At 39.0% G+C, this 21,535-nt stretch overlaps 1 protein-coding gene across 4 annotated transcripts in view; it reads right to left on the minus strand.

The window, feature by feature from the left end:
- The window catches only part of RTTN (rotatin), a 287,438-nt gene that overhangs the window by 12,020 nt on the left and 253,883 nt on the right, over positions 1-21,535 (minus strand). For 3 of the 4 annotated variants that reach the window (XM_055368332.1, XM_019014234.4, XM_055368333.2), the window contains 6 exons: positions 14,883-14,988; positions 14,021-14,118; positions 12,733-12,810; positions 8,687-8,813; positions 4,607-4,809; positions 1,388-1,655 (listed from right to left, as the gene is read on the minus strand). In XM_055368332.1, the coding sequence (XP_055224307.1) occupies positions 1,388-1,655; positions 4,607-4,809; positions 8,687-8,813; positions 12,733-12,810; positions 14,021-14,118; positions 14,883-14,988 (880 nt within the window). Of the gene's footprint in view, positions 1-1,387; positions 1,656-4,606; positions 6,205-8,686; positions 8,814-12,732; positions 12,811-14,020; positions 14,119-14,882; positions 14,989-21,535 lie in introns of those variants that run through there. The other variant, XM_063699306.1, reaches the window with a different exon arrangement.

Below are 21,535 nucleotides of genomic sequence, written 5' to 3' on the forward strand. Positions count from 1 at the left end.
ACCAGTGATGTACATCACGCAGCAACAGAGAACGCAGCATCAGCACAGCAGCCACCGGAAGGCAGAGTGCAAAATCCACAGTAAGGTTAGGTCTGGTACAAGCTAACTGAACTTTAAACATCTTTCTATATCATATCTAGCAGTTGATTATCAGAATGCTTATCAGAAAAATAGAATCACAACTATATACACCACAAAATGTAAGAAGAATCATTTTCGTACACTTAGAAAACCCTTGATTTCACAGAAAAATGCTTCTGAGAAAAGTTTAAGTGAAAAACATGAAAGAACAAGAGAATGAATCTATCTTAAACATTTATCATGTACCAGAAATAGTGCTAGGCACTTTATGTGTGTTTATAAACTGATTCTTACCAAACCAAGAAGAGTGGGCTTCTTTTATAGATGAAGAAGCTGGGCCCAGCGAGGCTGCACCAGGCGACGCTGGAGTGATGCCCTGGTGCTGGCATTCAAGACCAGGTGTGTAGGGGTCTGGAGCCCACCTTCTGTTTTTCACTAGAACACATGTCTTTTATAAAACTCACTCCCCACGAAATTCACATACTCCCCACAGAGATAACACATGGTTGCAGAAAAAGATCTTTCCGATTCTTTTTGCTTCAATTTTTTTCTGAATCCTTACCAATCCTCGCCTCCATCTGTCCTACATCTCAGAGAATGAAGTCTCTGCGAGGCTAACTGCACCATCTGATCTCAAGCCCTTAACTCTCTCCGGTCTGCTTGGGATCTCTCTCAATCATCAAATATTTATTGAGTGCTCGCTAGTTGCAGGCACAATTCTAGGTGCTACACATAAACAAAGCAGACAAAAACCTCCTGACCCCATAAGAGCTTACCTTCTAGTGTGGGAAGACTAGGAATAGACAGATACATGAAACACATAATCTACCAGATGGTGATAATACTACGGAGGGAAATAAAACCAGGAAAGGAAATAGTGAGTAGGAGGAAAGAGAAGGCCCCCTGGGTGCGGGGCTATTATATTAACACGTGGTTCCCGAGAGGCTTCATTGACATAGTAGCATTTGCTTGAAGATGCAGAGGAGGGGAGCTTGAGTTAGAGGAAGAGCAAGGAGAGAGGAGAGGAAGCAGAAGGTAAGGCCAGGGAGCCCTCGTCCACGGCTCCCCTTCCTCCAGGTGTCCAGTATGTGCACTGGAATGACTTGATTTGCTAACCTCAGGAGACTCCTGGAAGCCCACGGAAGGCTGAAGCCATGCCTGATTCATTCCCATGCCTTCCACAGTGCCTTGAACACAGTGGGTGCTTAATAAATGCCTAGAAAATTATTTATAAAATTATTTGGTGTTGACCTGAACAGTCTATGAATAACTACATATATAAATGTATGTGTGTGTGAATACTTACCATTAGCCAGGATCTTGGGTTTATTAGAAGGACTGAAGCAAACATTATGAAAGATAAGAAGAGGCAATAAAGGGCTGCTCTTGTGCTTGTATTTGCTCATCTCTGTTAGTAAGTCTAGACAGCCATCAAGCCTCAGAATCATTTGTTGCCCATCTTCTCCAGATGATATATTCAGGAGTAACTTCAACCAAAGAATAGTCAGATTACTTAGATGTTTATTTCCTCCTTTTGGCAATGCTAGAGAGAGGAAGTTCTGTAAGAAGTTACTCTGTGGATAAATAGAGAGAATATTATTTTCTTCTCATCTTTTTCATTATTTTCCTAGTCCCTTGGTGACCAATTAACTAACATTCTGATATACTCTTCCCCTACATTAATTTCTCCTTCTTTCTAATAGCTTCTGAATACTCCATCTATATTATTTCCAAGCATAAGTGAAAAAGGTAAGAAGAACAAAATAGTGCTCAAGTTTTAATTCCTGCTAATTATTTCCTCATGATGGATGAAGTATACTATAGTTAACTCTTAATTATTTAGAATTGGTAATTAAGTTTGGAGATTATTTCAGGGCTCTTGAGTTTTCTCTTCTCTCTGCCTTCTGGTGATTTTGCTATTCATTAAAAGCTACCCTATGGAAGGAAAAAAGGCAAAAATCCAAATCAGTCTTGAATACTAGTTAACAACTCTGGAAGTAGTGAGGGTATTTTGAATTATTGTAGCTACAGGTGTTGTTGTTGTTTTTATCAAATCTATAGATACATCTTACATTCACTTTATCCCGGGTACTTATCATTACAAGTAAGAATTTCTGATGGCTACACGTCATTCTATTATGCTTACAGATGAGAAAGCTCTATTATTTGAACTGTAAGAGTCTTTTCAACCTCCAAATAAAGCCCCTTCCAAAAAACCCCACCAAACCCTTAACTATAAGAAAGATAATAAATTATTGCTTAGACTAATCTATATGCAAAGTATAAAAGTGCTGCATCAAGCTGCAGCCCATGGCAGCATGGAAACCACAGTTAGGTGGACATTTTAGAAATGAAATGCAATCACTTAACTTTTATGATTGCACAGAATAACTCTTCTCTCTCTCTGTTTAAATCTACTCCAGTTTATCTCTTAGGTTTTCCTAGACCAAAATCAAGATGTTGGCTTTAATCTATAAAATAAACTTAACATTTTTATACAAAAGGACTCTGAGTGTTAAGAATGAAATGAGCTACAGAAATATTATCAACATTACCCACACAATAAGTAAACTGTAAAATTACATGCCCACTTTCAGCTGCATTTGCTGTCACTCACACCTACTCTCAGCCAAATTGACAGTTTTTAGATTCAACCCTTGCTGGATTTGGGACTGACAAGGGTGATAAAGTAGATGTCAGTGCTCTCAAATATAAATGTGCTGTGGGCACTCCTTTTTTTTTTTTTTTTGCTGCTTCTAAGGATGTTTTCAGACAATTTCCTACACCAGGTAGAATATGTAGAGATGTATACCATGGTAGAAAAAAAAACAAACAAGCAGGATATTTCGGAGCCTGAGTTGTACAATAGCACCTGCTGCATTTTCTACGTCCTAGAGATGAGTAATGAAGAAGTAGAAGTGTTAAGTGTCTGGGCTCATTATTACTTAATGCAGCAGAGGAAGTCTCAGGCATTTCCTAATTAGAGCAGAGGAAAAAGACTTGATTAATCCATCCCTGGAAAGAGAGTCTGATCACACTTCATCAAAATATTCTTAAGTATAGCACTAGAATAACAGATTAGGAGTTGAACATATCTTAGAGATTATTTTGTTTAACCCAAATGAAGCTGAAAGAGAATAGGTCTCCAGCTCAAAGTCACAGACCAGACTCGAGATTGGCACTTACATTCCTTCTGGGTGCTCCCACTTAGCTTCCCACCAACATGCTCTATAAGGAAGTGGTGGAAAGCACTGCCCCCGCTCTGCTCTCAGATTCTGCTCTGCATATGCAGAATCTCTCATTCTTATGGATGCTAATCACATATATCCAGTTCAAGAGAATGTCTCATTTTGGAAATGATGCATGTATATGAATACATATATGAAGAAAATATATTCAAATATATATACATATATGACATACATGAACATATACATGAAGAAAATATCCAGCCATGTGCTGGTAAATAAACAACTGATTGTGGTGAGGGTAGAAAAGATCCATGATTTGTACAGTTCGCTGAATTACGTGGTGTGATATGCCCACTGTGGCTGATTTCAAAATAACAATGTAACATCAACTGGAACTTTTATAAAATTCCTGCAAATTTAAGATGACACTCATGAGTCAGTAGGAGGCTGGCTCCAACGTGCCACTGAAAACATCTTTCCTTGGTAAGACTGATCTTTCCATTTCCTTAGAAAGACCGATCTTTCTATTTATGTGGTGATAACAAAGTATCTTCTGAGGAGTTCAGGGAGAAGAAACAGTAGAGGAAAAGGAGACTCAATTCTTATAAATGCTCTCAACTTTTGCAATTTATCTTGGCCTTCAAGTAAAAGAAATGGAAACACTCAAATTACAATACTAGTAAGTAATACATAATCTGAATACATTCAAATTTGAAGGGATTTTCCCAATTAGGGATTCTGTTTATACACATCTAAATACAGAATATAAGTGCACATGTGTACTAGAATTTATTTAACTCATTACATCCCTTTTAAATTACCTTAAGTTAAAATCAGTGATGAGAAGTCTAGATTGGGAACTGGAATCCTAGAGAACTCATAAAATTGCTTAATATGCCATAAGGAAGTTAAGTCTAACTGGGGGAAGTGGGCTGTGATTTCATAAACCATTTTGTCAATGAAATTAAACTGAAATTGTTACTGCCCAATTTGGTCTGTTTAAAAACCAATATATTACTTTTATTATTTCCAATAAATGTAAGACGGCTATCTTTCTAAAACCCTCATCTTTGAGAATGATAAAATACAACCCAAAAGCTAAGAAGATAAATGAGAAGGAAATGGTATGACTCTACTCTAGCTCCTGTCCCTCTGCACATGTCATCTATCAACTGATGAACAAAGTGAACCTCTTAACCCTTTTATAAGCCTTTAAAATAAAATGCCTCAAAATCATAATATATTACTCTTAGAAATTGAGTTGTAAACTTTTGATTGGAAAGATTATTTCACTGAGTACCCTTTTAAGATATGTGGGGAGTTTAAGTGCGTACCTTCTGAATTACTCCTTTACAGTCATGCGACAAGGCCAGGTTTGAAAGAAGCATAAAAACCATCTGCTGAACCGTGGTGTTCTCCAGTGGCATCTGGGAAGCCAACTTTAGGATACACAGCATCAGAGAGTTGCTCACGGCTCCTCTATGTGTAGCTTGAACAGGGTGTTGTCCACAACTTGACCAACAAAGAGAACTGCAACCTTCAAAAATAACAGCCTATCACAATGTCTTCTCAGTTTCCCTGTTCAGTTTTTGAAGACACTAAGTGGCAAAGCATATCTGTCTAACAAAATGACTTGGCCATTAACCTGTGAACTGCAAATTAGCAATGGAGGCTAATGTTGGTGTCTACAGTCAACCTAATAGATATACTGTCCTCACTGAGGGCCTAATTATCTCACTAAAGCACTTTAAGACACCAGGTTTATTTTTAAAAAAAGAATAAAATAAGCATACTAGGGTTTTTAATAGTTGCTAAAGAAAACATCTAAATAAGGGCCTGTGTAAAGGAACAGAATTTTAGAAATGGGAGATAACTTGTCTAATGCCTTCATTTTACATAACATACAAATAAGGAACATAATATCCCTGGGAAAGCGGACAAAACAAATACTATTTTCTATATTTGGTCAACAAAGATATGGAGCTCAGAAAAGCCAGTTTGTTGTTCAAGGTCATACAGCTTAGCATGGCAGGAGCCAAAAGTGGCATCTACAGGCTTTCCAGGGTTCAGTGTTTCTCAGGAAATTAAGTAACTGAATGAGACTTATTGAGGGAGAAAAAAAAATTAGAAATACATTTTAATGTTAAATCAATAAGACTGTATTATACATAAACCTAAGGTATAATTGACTTATGAAAGTTCATACGAGGAGGCCAACTTAAGTATAAACTGATCAGAATCAAATACATTCTGTAAAAGAAACTCATAAAAGATGAGTAAACAAACAAAAGATATACTAGTGGAGCTGGAAAATGCACTGAAAGGAGACATTCCCACCAGACCTAAGGAATGGAGAAAGTTAACAGCACAGAATGAAGGCAAGGACAATCCTGTACACATATGCTTCAATGACAGTTCAAGTTCAAGAGCTTGAAGGTCTATTTATATATCTCTTTGTGCTGACTGGAGACAACCTGAGTTGGGTATCGAAATGGACAGCTCCAGAGATGTCAGATTATTCAAAGGAATAAGCCATCATCAGCATCTGGCAGATTATTCAAGGAATAAGCCATCAACAGCAACTGGCAGTAACTAGATGGGCTCCTTAACTGTTTTGAGTTCCAGTCCCTTCTCTGTATAACCTTTGATATTCAGAGACCCCAGTTGCTGGGCTACTGAGTGTTGTTAGAAGAAAGCACAAAAACTTGCTAGTCAAATCTTAAATTTATGACCATAAATTATGACCATAAATTCTAATTTATTTTCTTAAATTTATGACCATAAGTGGTACTTAACACTGCCAGCAATCCTACTTTGCTTCTCTAGTGTGTTTACTTTCCTTCCTCTAAAAACAGCTGCTTCACACTTTCTCCTCTTCTCACATCACCTCTACTCCTTGTCTTTGCTCATTCTTAGTGGTCAGTGTTCTCTCCTAAATGAAGAAAGCAGAAGTATTCAAAATGGGAATTTTCTCATCATTCCCATCAAGTCTACCAGCCCTCCTAAATCCACATCCTTCCTCTCAGCCTTCCCTCTGCTTCTGTTGTCAGCTGTGCTCTAGCTCTCACCATTCTTACCCACTCAGGCTGGGCTCTTACCTACACTCTTTCCTGCACCTCATTCTCCCAATCCCTTAAGTTAATAAACATGCCTTAAAAACATACATCTTTAAAAACGAGCAAAAACTCCTCCTTTGACTCCACATCTGTCTCTCGCTGTTGCTCCATTTCTTTGTCCTCTTAAGAGTAGAACATTTTGGAAAAGCTGTCTTCTCTACTTCTTCATCTTCTCTCCTCAACTCACACTAAGTAGATTTCTGTTCTGGCACTGCACTAAAATTACCCTCAAGGTCCAAAAGAACATCAATACTGCTAAGTCCAACAGCCATTTTTTCTATCCTCACTTTAGCAGAATCTTCGATAGCATTCCACACAACTGAGCATGCCCTTCTCTGACTTTCTGTGACTGTGTACTGTTATCTCATTGGCTGCTCCTTCTCTTTTTTTTCTGCTGGTTTCTCATCTTTTGATTAACTCCAAATGTTGATGTGCCTCAGAACTTGGTCATGGGTTTCTGCTTCTCCATCTACACATTCTCCCTGGGTAATCGCAAACAGCCACATGGCTTTAAATACAATCTACATGACAACGACTCCTGTGGTAGCCAGCCTCCAAGATGGTCCCAGTGGCGCCTGCCTCTGTACCAGGGTTGGTATGTGTGACCCACAGGAGCTAGGAGTGCTGTTCAGTTACTTCTGAGACTGGATTATAAGAGACTATAACTTCTGCCCTCAGCCCTCTCATTCTGGGTCATTTGAGACAGCCCTAAGTAGCAAGGAATTGAGGCTCCCATAGTCACACTGGATCCTCTATCCCAGTCAAGACTTCAGATGATTGCAGAGACTCTGAGCGAGGACCACCCAGATTAGCCACTCCCAGATTCCTGAGCCACAGAAGCCGTGGCATAATGAAATGATTAATGTTTGCAGATGCTAAATTTTAGAGTAATTTCTTTTGTAGCAATAAATAACTAATAATATTCGCAACATTTTAAATCTTCAAACTTACCTCTACACTCCATTGAATTCAACTCCAGCTTACTATTTTCACTTGAGTGAACATCAACACCTTAGACTTAACAAGACCAAACAGAACTCTTGATTCCTACTACTTTCTCACTTCAAGTCTGCTTCTTTTAAATCTTCCCCATTTTAGTAAATGGCACTACTGTGCACTCAGGCTCATTTCTCCAAATGAAGTTCACCCCGGACACCTTTTTTTCCTTCCTACCTCCCACAACAGGTATCCTTGACTCTACCTTTGAGCTATATACTGAATCTGTCTACTTCTCTCAATCTCTCCAGCTACCACTCAAGCCCAAGCCACCATTATATCTCCATGACAAGTCTCCCTGCTTCTAGACTTGCTCCCAATCATTCATTCTCCACATACCACCCAGGGCAATTTTTCTTTTCTTTTCTTTTCTTTGTGAGACAGAGTCTCACTCTGTTGCCCAGGCTGGAGTATACTGGCGTGATCTCGGCTCACTGTAACCTCCGCTTCCTGGATTCAAGTGATTCTCCTGCTTCAGCCTCCTGAGTAGCTGGAACTACAGGCATGCACCATCATGCCTGGCTAATTTTTGTGTTTTTAGTAGAGACAGGGTTTCCTCATGTTGGCCAGGCTAGTCTCAAACTCCAGACTTCAAGTGATCCGCCTGCCTGGGTCTCCCAAAGTGCTGGCATTACAGGCATGAGCCACCGCACCCAGCCTAATCCTTCTTAAACACAAATTAAATCATGCCACTCACCAGCTTACAACTGCCCGTGTCATCCTGTTACACTCACATAAAAATCCAAACTCCCTACTCTGGCCCCTGAGGCCCTACATGACCTGTCCTCCTATCTCATTTCAGATCACTCTCACCAGAACTCACAATGCATGGCCCACCACAGGCTCTTGATAAAATGTCTATCAAGTGCATGAGCGAAAGAGGAGCCCTAGTGATATCAAGTATCACCAGACCAACTGTTATGAGAACTAACTTTCAACATGCCAGTCTCCTGCTCTAGAATCTATGAGAAGTTCTAACCTTCAAGTGGCTTTTGAGGTCTTACATCATAATTTTTATCCTCTCAATTTTCCTACTAAACTCAATTTCCCATTGCTAGATAATCAGACCAGTCCTCCCTCTCTATTCCCTGCACTGCCAACGACTCTCTCATGTCAACAAACACACTAAAATATCTGTCTGCTCTCATAATACCTACGAGAAAGCTTGCCTTTGCCCATCATATCCTCAATAAATCAGAGAAATACTTCAAAATATGTATTAGTTTTTCCAGTCCACCTTAACAACATTTATAAAACTAGTATTTTGGTATATTATTGAAAGGCAGTATTGGATCCTATTACCATTTGGAAAATTTGCAGTATAGACACAAAGGAGCTGCAGAGAAATTTGCATCAATGAATCATCCATCAAAATCCAAGGCCAGAGAGAGTGCAAGACAGGGACAAGGTGAGCTTCAAGAGCTGCTTCCTGTTGAAGGAAGGGAAAAAGACAGCATTAGTCTGAATATATGAAAATATAACATTAAAATCAAAACAACAACAAAAAGCCATCAACATAAGACCCAAGGAGAACCCTGTGGATGGCTTCAGCATCCTGCCCCAGCCCCACTGGGCTCCACACATGGCTGCCCTGACCACGAGCCTGACCAATCTCAGGACGTCACTTCAACACCAGGGTGGTTAAGATGTACCACTAAGGTAGGAAGCATAGAAAATAGCCTGTGTAACATGTAAATTAAACAGCAAAGTGATATCTCACAACACTGAATACATTCCTGTAAATGCTATGAACTGGCCAAGAAGTGAGAATTTCTGGTTAAGTAAACATTCTGATCAACTCTGAGTCCTCTTTGCCCACCCTCTCTCCCTCTCCTTCTCTCTCTCTGTGTGTGTATGTGTGTATATACTCAAAGTAAATTACAGTTTTTGAGTAATTTGAATATATAAAATTCAGTCTAAATATTATGATCAATTGATAAATTATGAAGTAACTCACAGTCTTTATTACAAAGATCAGTTACCCCAGGATAATATTGCAGATAAAATATAGCTGCTTAAGTGCAGCAATATCTATTTTAAATGAACAAGAATTCCGAGGTAATTTGTAGGCCCATGTTTATGCACGTGAGCATGCACATAAATACACACACCCTATACAATTTCACATAGCATCAAGTGGCAGAAGAGGAGAAGTGATTCCCAATGTTCAACACTCTCCGTAAGCACTGAAGTCATTCCCAGTGCTCTCCCTAAAGTTCTTCCCTTGTTCACCACTCTCTGTGGCACACGGCCCTCCATCTGCAGCAGATGACCTTGTTTACTATTTCACAGAGAAGACAGAAACGATTAAGTACAAACTCCTTTATCTACTCTGCCATTCTGTCCACATAGTTTATCTGTATTTTCATCCATTCATCCTTCCTGTCTGCCTGGTAGTGACAAAGAGGTGTTCCACTTCTTGCCTGCCAGAGATTGATACATCCATCTGTGTTCTGAAACACAGCTCTTCCTGCCTCCTCAGGGATCTTAATCCACCAGTTAGTTCTCCTCTTGCTATCTCTTAAACAACTCATCCCCAATTTGCTCATTTCTGTGCCTGTATTCAAGTAGTTTACATGTTAAGAGAAACACACTCATTTCCTTTCATCTTATATGTCCTAAATTATTAATGCCACTTTTCAAGACCAAACTTCTACATTATTATTGCTGTAATTTCCCTGCCTCACATTTAATCTTTAGCTCATTTCCGTTTATTTTCTGCCCTGATGATTCTATTGAGGCCACTTCTACTTTTGTGGTTGCCAACAATGCTTAAGCACGGTGGCATTTGCTATATGTCTTTTAATTTCCATGCTGCTGCTCTATCCTGGATCATTTCTGATAGAGTCTGGATATTTGTCCCTGCCCAAATCTCATGTTGAATTGTAATCCCCAGTGCTAGAGGTGAGGCCTGGTGGGAGGTGTTTATATCTTGGGGGTGGATTCCTCATGGCTTGATGCTTTCCTCAAGACAGTGAGTGACCTCATGAGATCTGGTCATTTAAAAGTGTGTGGCACCTCCTCGCCAGCTCTCTCACTCTTGCTCCAGTTCTAGTAATGTGATGTGCCTGTTCCCATTTTGCCTTCTTGTCATAATTGGAAGCTTCCTGAGGCCTCCCCAGAAGCAGACGCCACTGTGCTTCCTCTATACCCTGCAGAACTGTGAGCCAATTAAACCTCTTTTCTTTAATAAATTACCTAGTCTCAGATATTTCTTCATAGCAAGGCAAGAACGGCCTAATGCAATCTCCAAATTCCTTCTCCAGTATTCCCTTCTCAGTTGTTTTCTGCCCCCTCTTAAATGTTCCTATTTTCCAAAGATATGACCTTGGTTTTCATTACATACTTTCTTGGGAAATTTCAACAATAGTGAGGACCACAAACACCATCTACACATTGATAACTCCTAATATCCCCAGCTTGTATCACTCCTTAGAGTCCCAGACCCATAAAATCTATAGGCCACAAGCCATTTTTCACCTGGATGCCTCAAAGACTCTTGAGGCTAGCACGTGCAAGCATGAATATCGGGTCTCTCACACCTGCGATCTGCTCTATCATGCACTCTTAATGCATGATAATGCAGCGGCTTAAACTGGAGTTTGGAAGTCATTCTACATTCCCCCTCTTCTCAATGCCTCAAATTTACTCCCTACCCTCCTTCTCCTTTCTACCTGCTCAAGTTAAGGTGTCATCATCTCTTGTCTGGACTATGACAGTCCCCTCCGTCTAACCTTGTCCACTGTTTAATTCATTTACCTCACAGCCACCATGCTCCTTCCAGTATGAAAACTGCTTAATGTTATGCATATGCAAACAGCAGGGTGGGGTGGCAGTGGGTGACCTGGTGAATTACCCAATAGTGGCCAACTATTAATAATGAGAACATGCCATACACCTGATAAAAGCTGAAATTGAAATTAACAATCTCTACCTCCATAATATTATATTTATACTCAAGGATAATCTTAATATTCTTTGGATTAACTTCTTATTAAACAACTTAGAAATATAGAAATACTTTGACTTATTGAGATATTACACTTTTATAAATGGCTAATGTGATACAAATTGAGGACAATATTTATAACTAGTAGCCAGGTTAACACTTCATAAATCTTTATAGGTAGATCCCACATGTAAAGTATTCCAGAGTATTTCCCTGAATAAGGTGTCATGAATGAATATTAACTGCACATACACATGAAATTTATATATTTAAATTTACACACAAATACTGACTGTACATCCAGTCACAAGCATAATATCATAAGCATGAAGGAATCATTAAGTTTATTAATGGCACTTTTGTCTTGAGAAAAAGTTCATATAAATTCATATATAGGGAATTTTAATAAATTGCATAAATAAATACTTAATTTCCATCAAACTACTTTGAAATATAAATTGTGAGTCATGTATCTGGCTTTTTAACATCGCTTAAGGAATAAGTGTGTTCAACATGTCCATTTTCCAGATGTGGTATAGTTTTTCCAGCTGTGCTCTTACCACAAGTAAGAGCAAAACAGGTAAAAATTTATAAGGCAATAAAAGCTTCTATAATTTATCTTTGCTTTCTGTATTAAAGCTTTAATTTAGTATTTTTTAAAATTTTTATTTTCGTGGCCAGATTTTATAAAGAATAATCTAGTATTTCTGCATTAAAGCATTAATCTAGTGTTTCAAAAGTGTTGTAAAACTATAGACAAAGCAAATCAGAGTGTTCAAAAGATTATATCCTCTATAGTAGTGCTGATACAATGGTTTAAAACATCATCAATGCTTACAGACGAAGCAAAACATCTCAGTGATTTTTAGACAGAAGGGCCATGTAAATGGTCACAGGGAGTCAGCAGAGCTAGAAGAAACTTCCTCTCGGTGGATGTGGCCACACTAGGTAGCAGCACTAACTATCTTCTCCTTTGAAGCAGGAAACTCTTCATTTTCTTTCCTTATAGATACAGATAGCTTCACTTATTTCCTTGAAGAGTTGTTTTGACAACCCGTTTTGAAAGAATCTACCTTATAAAACACATCCAGCCATTCATTCCATATGTAAAACATTTAAAATACCTAAGAGTACAGAATGAGGCTGAAGTTTGCGAAGTTAAAGTTTCAATGATAAATCAAAACACTGATATACACAAGAAATGTAATCAGTGTTGATGAGTAACGATTAGATACACAAATTTCTGACAATTAACACTGAGTTTAAGGACCAATCAACTGTGTGTCTAAAAATTTAAAAGTCAGAGCTTTCCATTTTTCCTACTACATTATCTCACATAAAAATTAAACTGCTTAATACCAGTACTCCTATTAAAATTTTGAAAAGTAGTTCTACTTACTTTACATTCCTCATTTTGATAAAGACAGTTTCTTAGGAGCTGCATGGCAATGCTTAACTCTTTAATAACACCATCCTCCTATTTAAACAAAAAGCAGTTGAAAACTGTGAATGCAACAGCATACTTCACTTTTTGTGTATAGTAATTCCCTCCCCTTTGGGTCACGGGACAATGCAGGTGTGCTCTAATCATGCCCAACCACTGTAACTTTGAGGGAACTGACAGGCTAACGATCTCTGAAAGATGACCATATCTCAAGAAGCACATTCACCATGAAAAAGCTATTTCTGTTCTATCAAGCATGGAGGAACTCTGTTATATGATAGCCTCCATGTTTCATCTCAATAAAGTGAGGCAGATACTGAGAGATTTTCAATCATATCAGGTGTTGGCTGACTTTCTCAATGATGAAGGGCCTTTGGCTAGGGAGGAAAAGAACTGATAAACATACAATCAATCTCCTGCATCAATTACATTATTAAATAAGACTTTGTCTTGGTTTCTTATTAAATGCAGTAGAAACAAGTTATTACATAGAGTGCTGCTATAACGGCCTTACCTACACACATATATGTATATTTATATATTTATACTATTCACACACTTTCATTTGTTGAATAAGTGGGTGGCAGACCTTGTTAACCACAGTAGTTATTGTTAATCATAGCTACTATATAATAACCATGTTATTTTCAGTTTACCTGAGCATGCAGTTTAAACATGAGTCCAGCAGATTCAATGCTAGAGGAGATATTCAGAAGGCACAGGAGGAGATAAACAGAGATGAGGAATACCAGCTCTGCAACCACCCAGATTTGGGGCAAATATTCGCTCCATCAATTACCAGTTGTGTGACTATGCTGTAATGAGTGTTTGTTCATGAGATAATAAATATGAAATGTTTCAATAGTGGCTGACATATAGAAAACTCTTAATAAATTATAGTTGTTACAGATCTCATTCCTAGTTAACCTATGCTTGTTTTGAGATAAAGATTTTCTTTTTGTAGTATAAAAAATTTATCTGGCATAGTATCATGTATATGTGGATATTTCCAATGTTTATAATAACAACAGTACATAATAGACAGATGTTGTCTAAAGATCTTCAAGTAAGAATTAAGACCAAAAAAAGCCAACAATCTGCTAATGTAGAAGTCTCATTAATTTATCCATCTGTACCTTTCTTCTAAATGAGACACTCATTTCAAGCTCGTGCTCATTTCTAGGCACAAGAGGACTGGAGAATGGTCTCTATATATAGCCATTCATTTATCCCAGAATGTTACCTTTTTTTTCAATGCTGCTTTCCCAGGCCTCAGAGAATCTAGGTTCAGTTGTGCATTTATGTGTTTCATCTGCTCCATGCAATTGTCTATAAGATTGGCTGAAAGACAAAATCTGCAGTAGTCAAAAGGATATTCTATTTCCAAGCAAGTTATAACCACATATACCAATCAGATTCTCAAAAAGGTAACATTTTCTATTTCTGACCCACTTCATTTTAGAATTTTCAGTCAGAGATTAATGAATCAGAGGGGGGAAAAGTAAGAGGACTAAAATGCTGAAGTCCACTTGTTTTCAGTTTTTAGTAAGATACTACCCAAATCCAATTTACAACTTGAGGAATACATCATTTGTTGTAGTCGCAAATCACAATTGATATTAATGGACTTGATGTTGCCATTATTCTCTTTTAATTCTCAGATCTACATTCTCCGATTCCCAAATGAGAAATTACAACACTCAAGAGGGAAATTTATACGAAAATATGGAATCATCTGTTGCTGTTTTTACCATCAAAACTATGTGGGTTTTGTTCAGGTATGCAGTGAGTGCTTCTGGATAGTAATATTTAATTATAATGAAACTCAATGTGTTATCTTTTAGCTTGCCTAATATTTACATATAGGTTCTTTAGAGCAAGAACCATCACATATTAAACAAACAAAAACAAACTATGTCTAATCTTTTTATTTGAAAAGTAATGCATATTTACTGCTTCTGTATGGAAAAAAATTATTTTTAGTGACACTGAGATTATACTATATGTTTTTTACATTTTGAGTCCAAAGAAAATTAACTTGAACAAGCAACAAAACATATGAATTGATAATGCCATCAAAACACCTGATGTGTCATGTGGCTCACCTTTCAAAGCATGTTTCTGTGCTCTTCTACTGACAGCCAGCAGTGACATCAATGCATTTGCAGCTACTCTTTTCAGGATATCTTTGGAGGATTTCCCTTCATAGCACTGCAGAGAATATAAATCAAACTGCCTTGAAGAAATATTTAATCTGGAGCAAAACTGTTGTGAATAAAGAACATTTTCCACTTAAAAGATATTGCTAGGTTTCAACTATCATGTGAAATTCACTGGATTTTGATAAATCATTAATATTTGAGAATGTTCTGCGTGGATAAGACTGTATAAGTTGCTTATAATATGGAAAAGAACAACAATCATTCTTAAAGACTCATCATCTACAGAAAAAATCTTTATTTAGCTTTCACGTAGCAAGCTCATATACTGACTCAAATTCACCAGCGCATATTGTATATATATGTGTGTACCTTATTAAAATGGGTCCTTGTAAAACTGCTGAACAGGAGAACTGTCATCAATTTCCTCCTTTCTCCTTCTGGGGACACATTCCCCTCTCTCCATTTCTATCTAAACTACCCCTATATCTCAGGTGATTTGGTTCTTTCCATCTTTCGTTTCTATGGTAACATGCACCTGTCATATAACATTTTCTCAAAAAATAGTGCATAACTTTTTTGACTTTCAGAGAAATGGAAAATCATTTGTAATTCCGAAACTACTATTTCTGTATATTTCCTTTATACATTTAAATTTATGAGCTAGAAAAATTTTCACTTAAAAATTTCTAATACGTACAAAAGTAGACACAATAACAGATTCCATACATTTTTATTAAAAAACAAAACTAGAAATTTCTGCTCCAAGATGGCCAACTAGATACAGCCAGGAGGAACATCTCCCACTGAGGGACTGGGACACCAGGAAGACTGGCACACTCCTAGCAGATCTTCAGAGGGAGGGCATCGAGAGCAGATGGAGGGAAAACACAGAGCTGGGGCTGAAGGGGGAGGAAGCTGGGGACCCTGCTCGGGGCTACCAAGCACCACAACTTGTTCCTGGCCCCCAACAACTCCTGCAGAGGGGGAAGTTGAAAAGGCAAGGAACAAAATTCGCTCTCCCCACAGGCCTCTGGAATCCTGGTAGGAAGGAACCCCTGGACCACCATGGACATTTGAGTTGTCAGGGAAAGCTGCTTAGGGAAGCAGTGGAAGCAGAACTCCAGCTGGGGCAGAGCCCAGAGAGTTTGGTATGGGAGTGTCTACAGCGGAGCACAGCCAAGGATGCCCATCCCCTTAGGCTAGACTTGCTCCCATAGGAGACTTTATCCCTAGGGGAACTGTGGGACCTCAACTCTGCAGGGTGGTCTTGCCCATGAGATGGGGCCAATCTGGTCCACCCTTTGGTCTGCTGGCTTCTCCCAGAGCCCGAGCCTAGCCACACCTGCTTGGAGTGAAGCTCCCAGGTACGGGCCCACACGGTAGCTCCTGCACTGGCAGACTGCCTGACTAGCAGAGTGCTCCAGCAGAGTGACCCCAGTGGACACGCACCAGCATTCTTCCCCCACTGCAGCCTCCTTCATGCTGCCTTGCCTGCAGGCATTCACCCATCTCATGCAATGACACACATAGACTCAAAATAAAGGGATGGAAAAAGGCTACCAAGCAATGAAAAACAGAAAAAAGCAGGGATTGCAATTCTAATTTCAGACAAAATAGACTTTAAACCAACAAAGATTAAAAAAAGACAAAGAAGGGCATTACAAATAGTAAAGGACTCAATTCAACAAGGCAACCTGGCTATCCTAAATATATATGCACTAAACACAGAAACATCCAGATTCATAAAGCAAGCTCTTAAGAGATCTTCAAAGAGATTTAGACTCCCATAGGGTAACGTGGGAGACTTCAACACCCCATTGACAGTATTAGACAGATAATCCAGGCAAAAAATTAACAAAGATATTCAAGACCTGAACTCAACACTGGACCAAATGGATCTGATAGACATCTACAGAACTCCCCACCAGAATACGACAGAGTATACATTCTTCTCATTGCCACATGGCACATACTCTAAAATCAACCACACAATCAGACACAAAACAAATTTCCGCAAATTCAAAAAAATCAAAATTATACTGATATGGTTTGGATCTGTGTCCCCACCCAAATCTCATGTTCAACTGTAATCCCTAATGTTGGGAACTGGATCATTGGGGTAGATCCTTCATGAATGGTTTAGCACCATCCCTTTGGTTCTGTTCCTATAACAGAGTTCTCATGAGATCTGGTTGTTTAAAAGTGTGTGGCATCTTGCCCCTCTCTCTTCCTCCTGCTCCCACCATGTGAGATGCCTCGCTCCCCCTTCTGCCATAATTGAAAGTTTCCTGAGGCCTTCCCAGAAGCTGAGTAGATGCCAGCACTATGCTTCCTGTACAGCCTGTGGAACCATGAGCCAATTAAACCTCTTTTCTTTATAAATTACTCCGTGTCAGGTATTTCTTTACAGCAATGTAAGAATGGTCTAATACATATACCATCCACACTCTCAGACCATAGCACAATAAATACAAAGAAAATTGCACAAAACCATTCATTTACATTGAAATTAAGCATCCTGCTCCTGAATAACTTTTGGGCAAATAATGAAATTAAGGCAGAAATCAGTAAGTTCTTTGAAACTAATGAGAACAATGATAACATACCAGAATCTCTGGGACACAGCTAAGGCAGTGTTAACAGGAAAATTTGGAGCGCTAAATGCCCATATTGAAAAGTTAGAAAGATCTCAAGTTTGCACCTAACATCACAACTAAAAGAACTAGAGAAGAAAGAGCAAACCAACCCCAAAGCTAGTAGAACACAAGAAATAATCAGAATCAGAGCTGAAGGAGACTGAGACATGAAAAACCATTCAAAAGACCAATGAAGTGAGGACCCAGTTTTTTGAAAAAAATAATAAAATATATGGACCACTAGGCTAGATTAATGAAGAAACGAGAAAAGATCCAAATAAACATAAAGAGAAATGACAAAGGGGATATTACCACTGACCCCAGAGAAATAACCATCAGAGACGATTATAAACACTTCTATGCACACAAACTAAAAATCTAGAAGTGGATGAATTCCTGGCCACATATATCCTCCCAAGACTGAACCAGGAAGAAACTGAATCCCTGAACAGACCAATAATGAGCTCTAAAATGGAATCAGAAATAAATAGCCTGCACACCATAAAAGCCATGGATCAGATGGATTGACAGCCAAATTCTACCAGATCTATAAAGAAGAGCTGATACCATTCTTACAGACACTGTTCCCCAAAAAAATGAGAAATAGGAACTCCTCCTCAATTCATTCTATGAGGCTAGCATCATCCTGACCCAAAACTGGCAGAGACACAACAACAAAAAAAAGGGTCAATATCCTTGATGAACAGCAATGCAAAAACCCTCAACAACATACTAGCAAACTGAATCCAGCAGCACATCAAAAAGCTAATCCACTACGAACAACAAGGCTTTATCCCTAGGATGCAAGGTTGGTTCAACATACGTGCAAACAAATAAACATGATTCATCACATAAACAGAACTAGAAACAAAAATAACACGATTATCTCAACAGAGGCTTTCAGTAAAATTCAACATCTTTTCATATTAAAAACTCCTAACAAATTAGGTATTGAAGTAACATATATTAAAATAACGAGAGCCATCTATGACAAACCTGCTGTCTACATCATACTGAATGGGCAAAAGCTAGAAGCATTCCCCTTGAAAACTGGCACAAGACAAGGATGCCCTCTCTCACCATTCCTATTCAACACGGTACTGGAAGTTCTGGCCAGGGCAATCAGGCAAGAGAAGGAAATAAAGGGCATCCAAATAGGAAGAGAGGAAGTCAAATTATCCCTGTTTGCAGATGACATGATCCTATATCTAGAAAACCCCATCATCTCAGCCCAAAAGCTCCTTAAGCTGATAAACAATTTTAGCAAAGTCTCAGGATACAAAATCAATGTGCAAAAGTCACTAACATTCCTATATACCAACAATCAAGCCGAGAGGCAAATCAGGAATGCAATCCCATTCACAACTGCCACCAAAACAAAACAAAATAAAATAAAATAAAATGCAATACGTAGGAATACAGCTAACCAGGGAGGTGAAAGATCTCTACAAGGAGAAATACAAAACACTGCTGAAAGAAATCAGTGGTGACACAAATGAATTGAAAAACATTCCATGAACATGGCTAGAAAGAATCAACATCGCTAAAATGGCCATACTGCCCAAAGCAATTTGTAGATTCAATACTATCCCTATCGAACCACCAATCACATTCTTCATAGAACTAGAAAAAACTTTTAAAATTCATATGGAACCAAAAAAGAGCCCAAATCGCCAAGGCAATTCTAAGCAAAAAGAAAAAAGCTGGAGGCATCAAGCTACTTGACTTCAAACTATACTACAGGGCTACAGTAACCAAAGCATGGTAATGGTATAAAAAATAAACACATAGACCAATGGAACAGAATACAGAGCCTAGAAATAAGGGTGTACACCTAGAACCATCTGACCTTAGACAAACCTGACAAAAACAAACAATGGGGAAAGAACTCCCTGTTCGATAAATGGTGCTGGGATAACTGACTAATTATATACATACATTGAAACTGGACCCCTTCCTTACATATATACAGAAATAAACTGAAGATGGATTAAAGACTTAAATATAAACCCCAAAACTATTAAAACGCTGGAAGACAACCTAGGCAATACCATTCTGGACACAGAAACTGGCAGAGATTTCATGATGAAAATGTGAAAAGCAACTGCAACAAAAGCAAAAATTGACAAATGAAATCTAATTAAACTAAAGCGTGTCTGCACAGCAAAAGAAACTATCAACAGAGTAAACAGACAACCTACAGAATGGGAGAAAATATCTGCAAACTATGCATCAGACAAAGGTCTAATATCCAGCAACTACAAGGAACTTAAATTTACAAGAAAAAAACAACCCCATTAAGAAGTGGGCAAAGGACACGAACAGACACTTCTCAAAAAAAGACATACACATTGCCAACAAGCACATGAAAAAAACCTCAACATCACTGATCATTAGAGAAATGCAAATCAAAGCCACAGTAAGATACCATCTCACACCAGTCAGAATGGCTACTAAGAAGTCAAAAAATAACACACGCTGATGAGGTTGTGGAGAAAAGGGAATGCTTATACACAGTGGGAGTGCAAATTAGTTCAACCATTGGGAAGGCAGTGTGGTGATTCCTCAACAAGCTAAAAAAAGAACTGCAATTCAACCCTATAATCTCATTACAGGGTATACACCCAAAGGAATATAAATCATTCTATCATAAAGACACATGAATACAAATGTTCACTGCAGCACTATCTGCAATAGTAAAGACATGGAATCAACTTAAATGCCCATCAATGGAAAACTGGATAAAGAAAATGTGGCACATATACACCATGGAATACTATGCAGCCATAAACAAGAGTGAGATCATGTCCTCTGCATGAACATGGTTGGAGCTCGAGGCCATGATCCTTAGGAAACAATGCAGGAACAGAAAACCAAATACTGCTTGTTCTCACTTATAAGTAGGAGCTAAATGATGAGAGCACCGGGACACAAAGAGGGGAACAATAGACAACGGGGCCTACCAGTGGGTGAAGGGTAGCAGGAGGGAGAGGATCAGAAAAAATAACTATTGGGTACCAGGCTTAGTACCTGGGTGATGAAATAATCTATACACCAAACCCCCATGATACAAGTTTACCTATATAACAAACCTACACATGTACCCCGAACCTAACAGTTAAAAAAGAATCGGCTGGGTGAGTGCAGCAAGGTGGCAGAGTAGAAGCCTATACTGTTTGTCCTCCCCCGACAGGAACACCAAATTTTAACAACTATATGCACACAGAAAAGCACCGTCACAAGAACCAAAAATCAGGTGAGCAATCACAGTACCTGGTTTTAATGTGTACGGCTGAAAGAGGAACTGAAAAGTGTTGGAGATACAGTCTTGAATCACCACCCCTCCCCTATCTATCAGCAGCAGCTGCCTGGTATGGCGAGCTAACTTGCACACTTGGAGGAGGGAGAGAGCAGCAACTGGGGGACTTCACACTGAATTCAGTGCTGCTCTGTCACAGTGGAGAGCAAAGCTGTGCTGGGCTCAGCCAACACCCATGCATGGAGAGATCATTTAGATCAACTGCCCAAACCAGCAGTCAGAAGTGGAGTTTCTTGGCAAGCCTTGCCACCGTAAAGCCAGTGCTCTGGGGTCCTAGGTAAACTTGAAAGGCAGTCTTGGACACAAGGCCTGAAATTCCTAGGCAACTCCTAGTATTAGGCTGGGCTTAGAGCCAGTGGACTATGGTGGCATGTGACACAGGGAGACAACAGCCAGGGCAGCTAAGGGAGGCCTTACACCATTTCTCCCTCAATCCCAGGCAGTGCAGCTCGCAGCAACAAAAGTGACTCCTTCCTTCTACTTGAGGAGGAGAGTAAACAAGACTTTGTCTTGCATCTTAGATACCAGCTCAGTCACAATAGAACAGGGCACTGGGCAGAGTCGTGAGACCCCCATTCCAGGCCCATTCCTGGATGACATTTCTAGACAAAATGTGGGCCAAGGGAACCCACTGCCTTGAA

Source organism: Gorilla gorilla, chromosome 17 (genome assembly GCF_029281585.2).
Source record: "Gorilla gorilla gorilla isolate KB3781 chromosome 17, NHGRI_mGorGor1-v2.1_pri, whole genome shotgun sequence".
NCBI classification, from domain to species: Eukaryota; Metazoa; Chordata; class Mammalia; order Primates; family Hominidae; genus Gorilla; species Gorilla gorilla.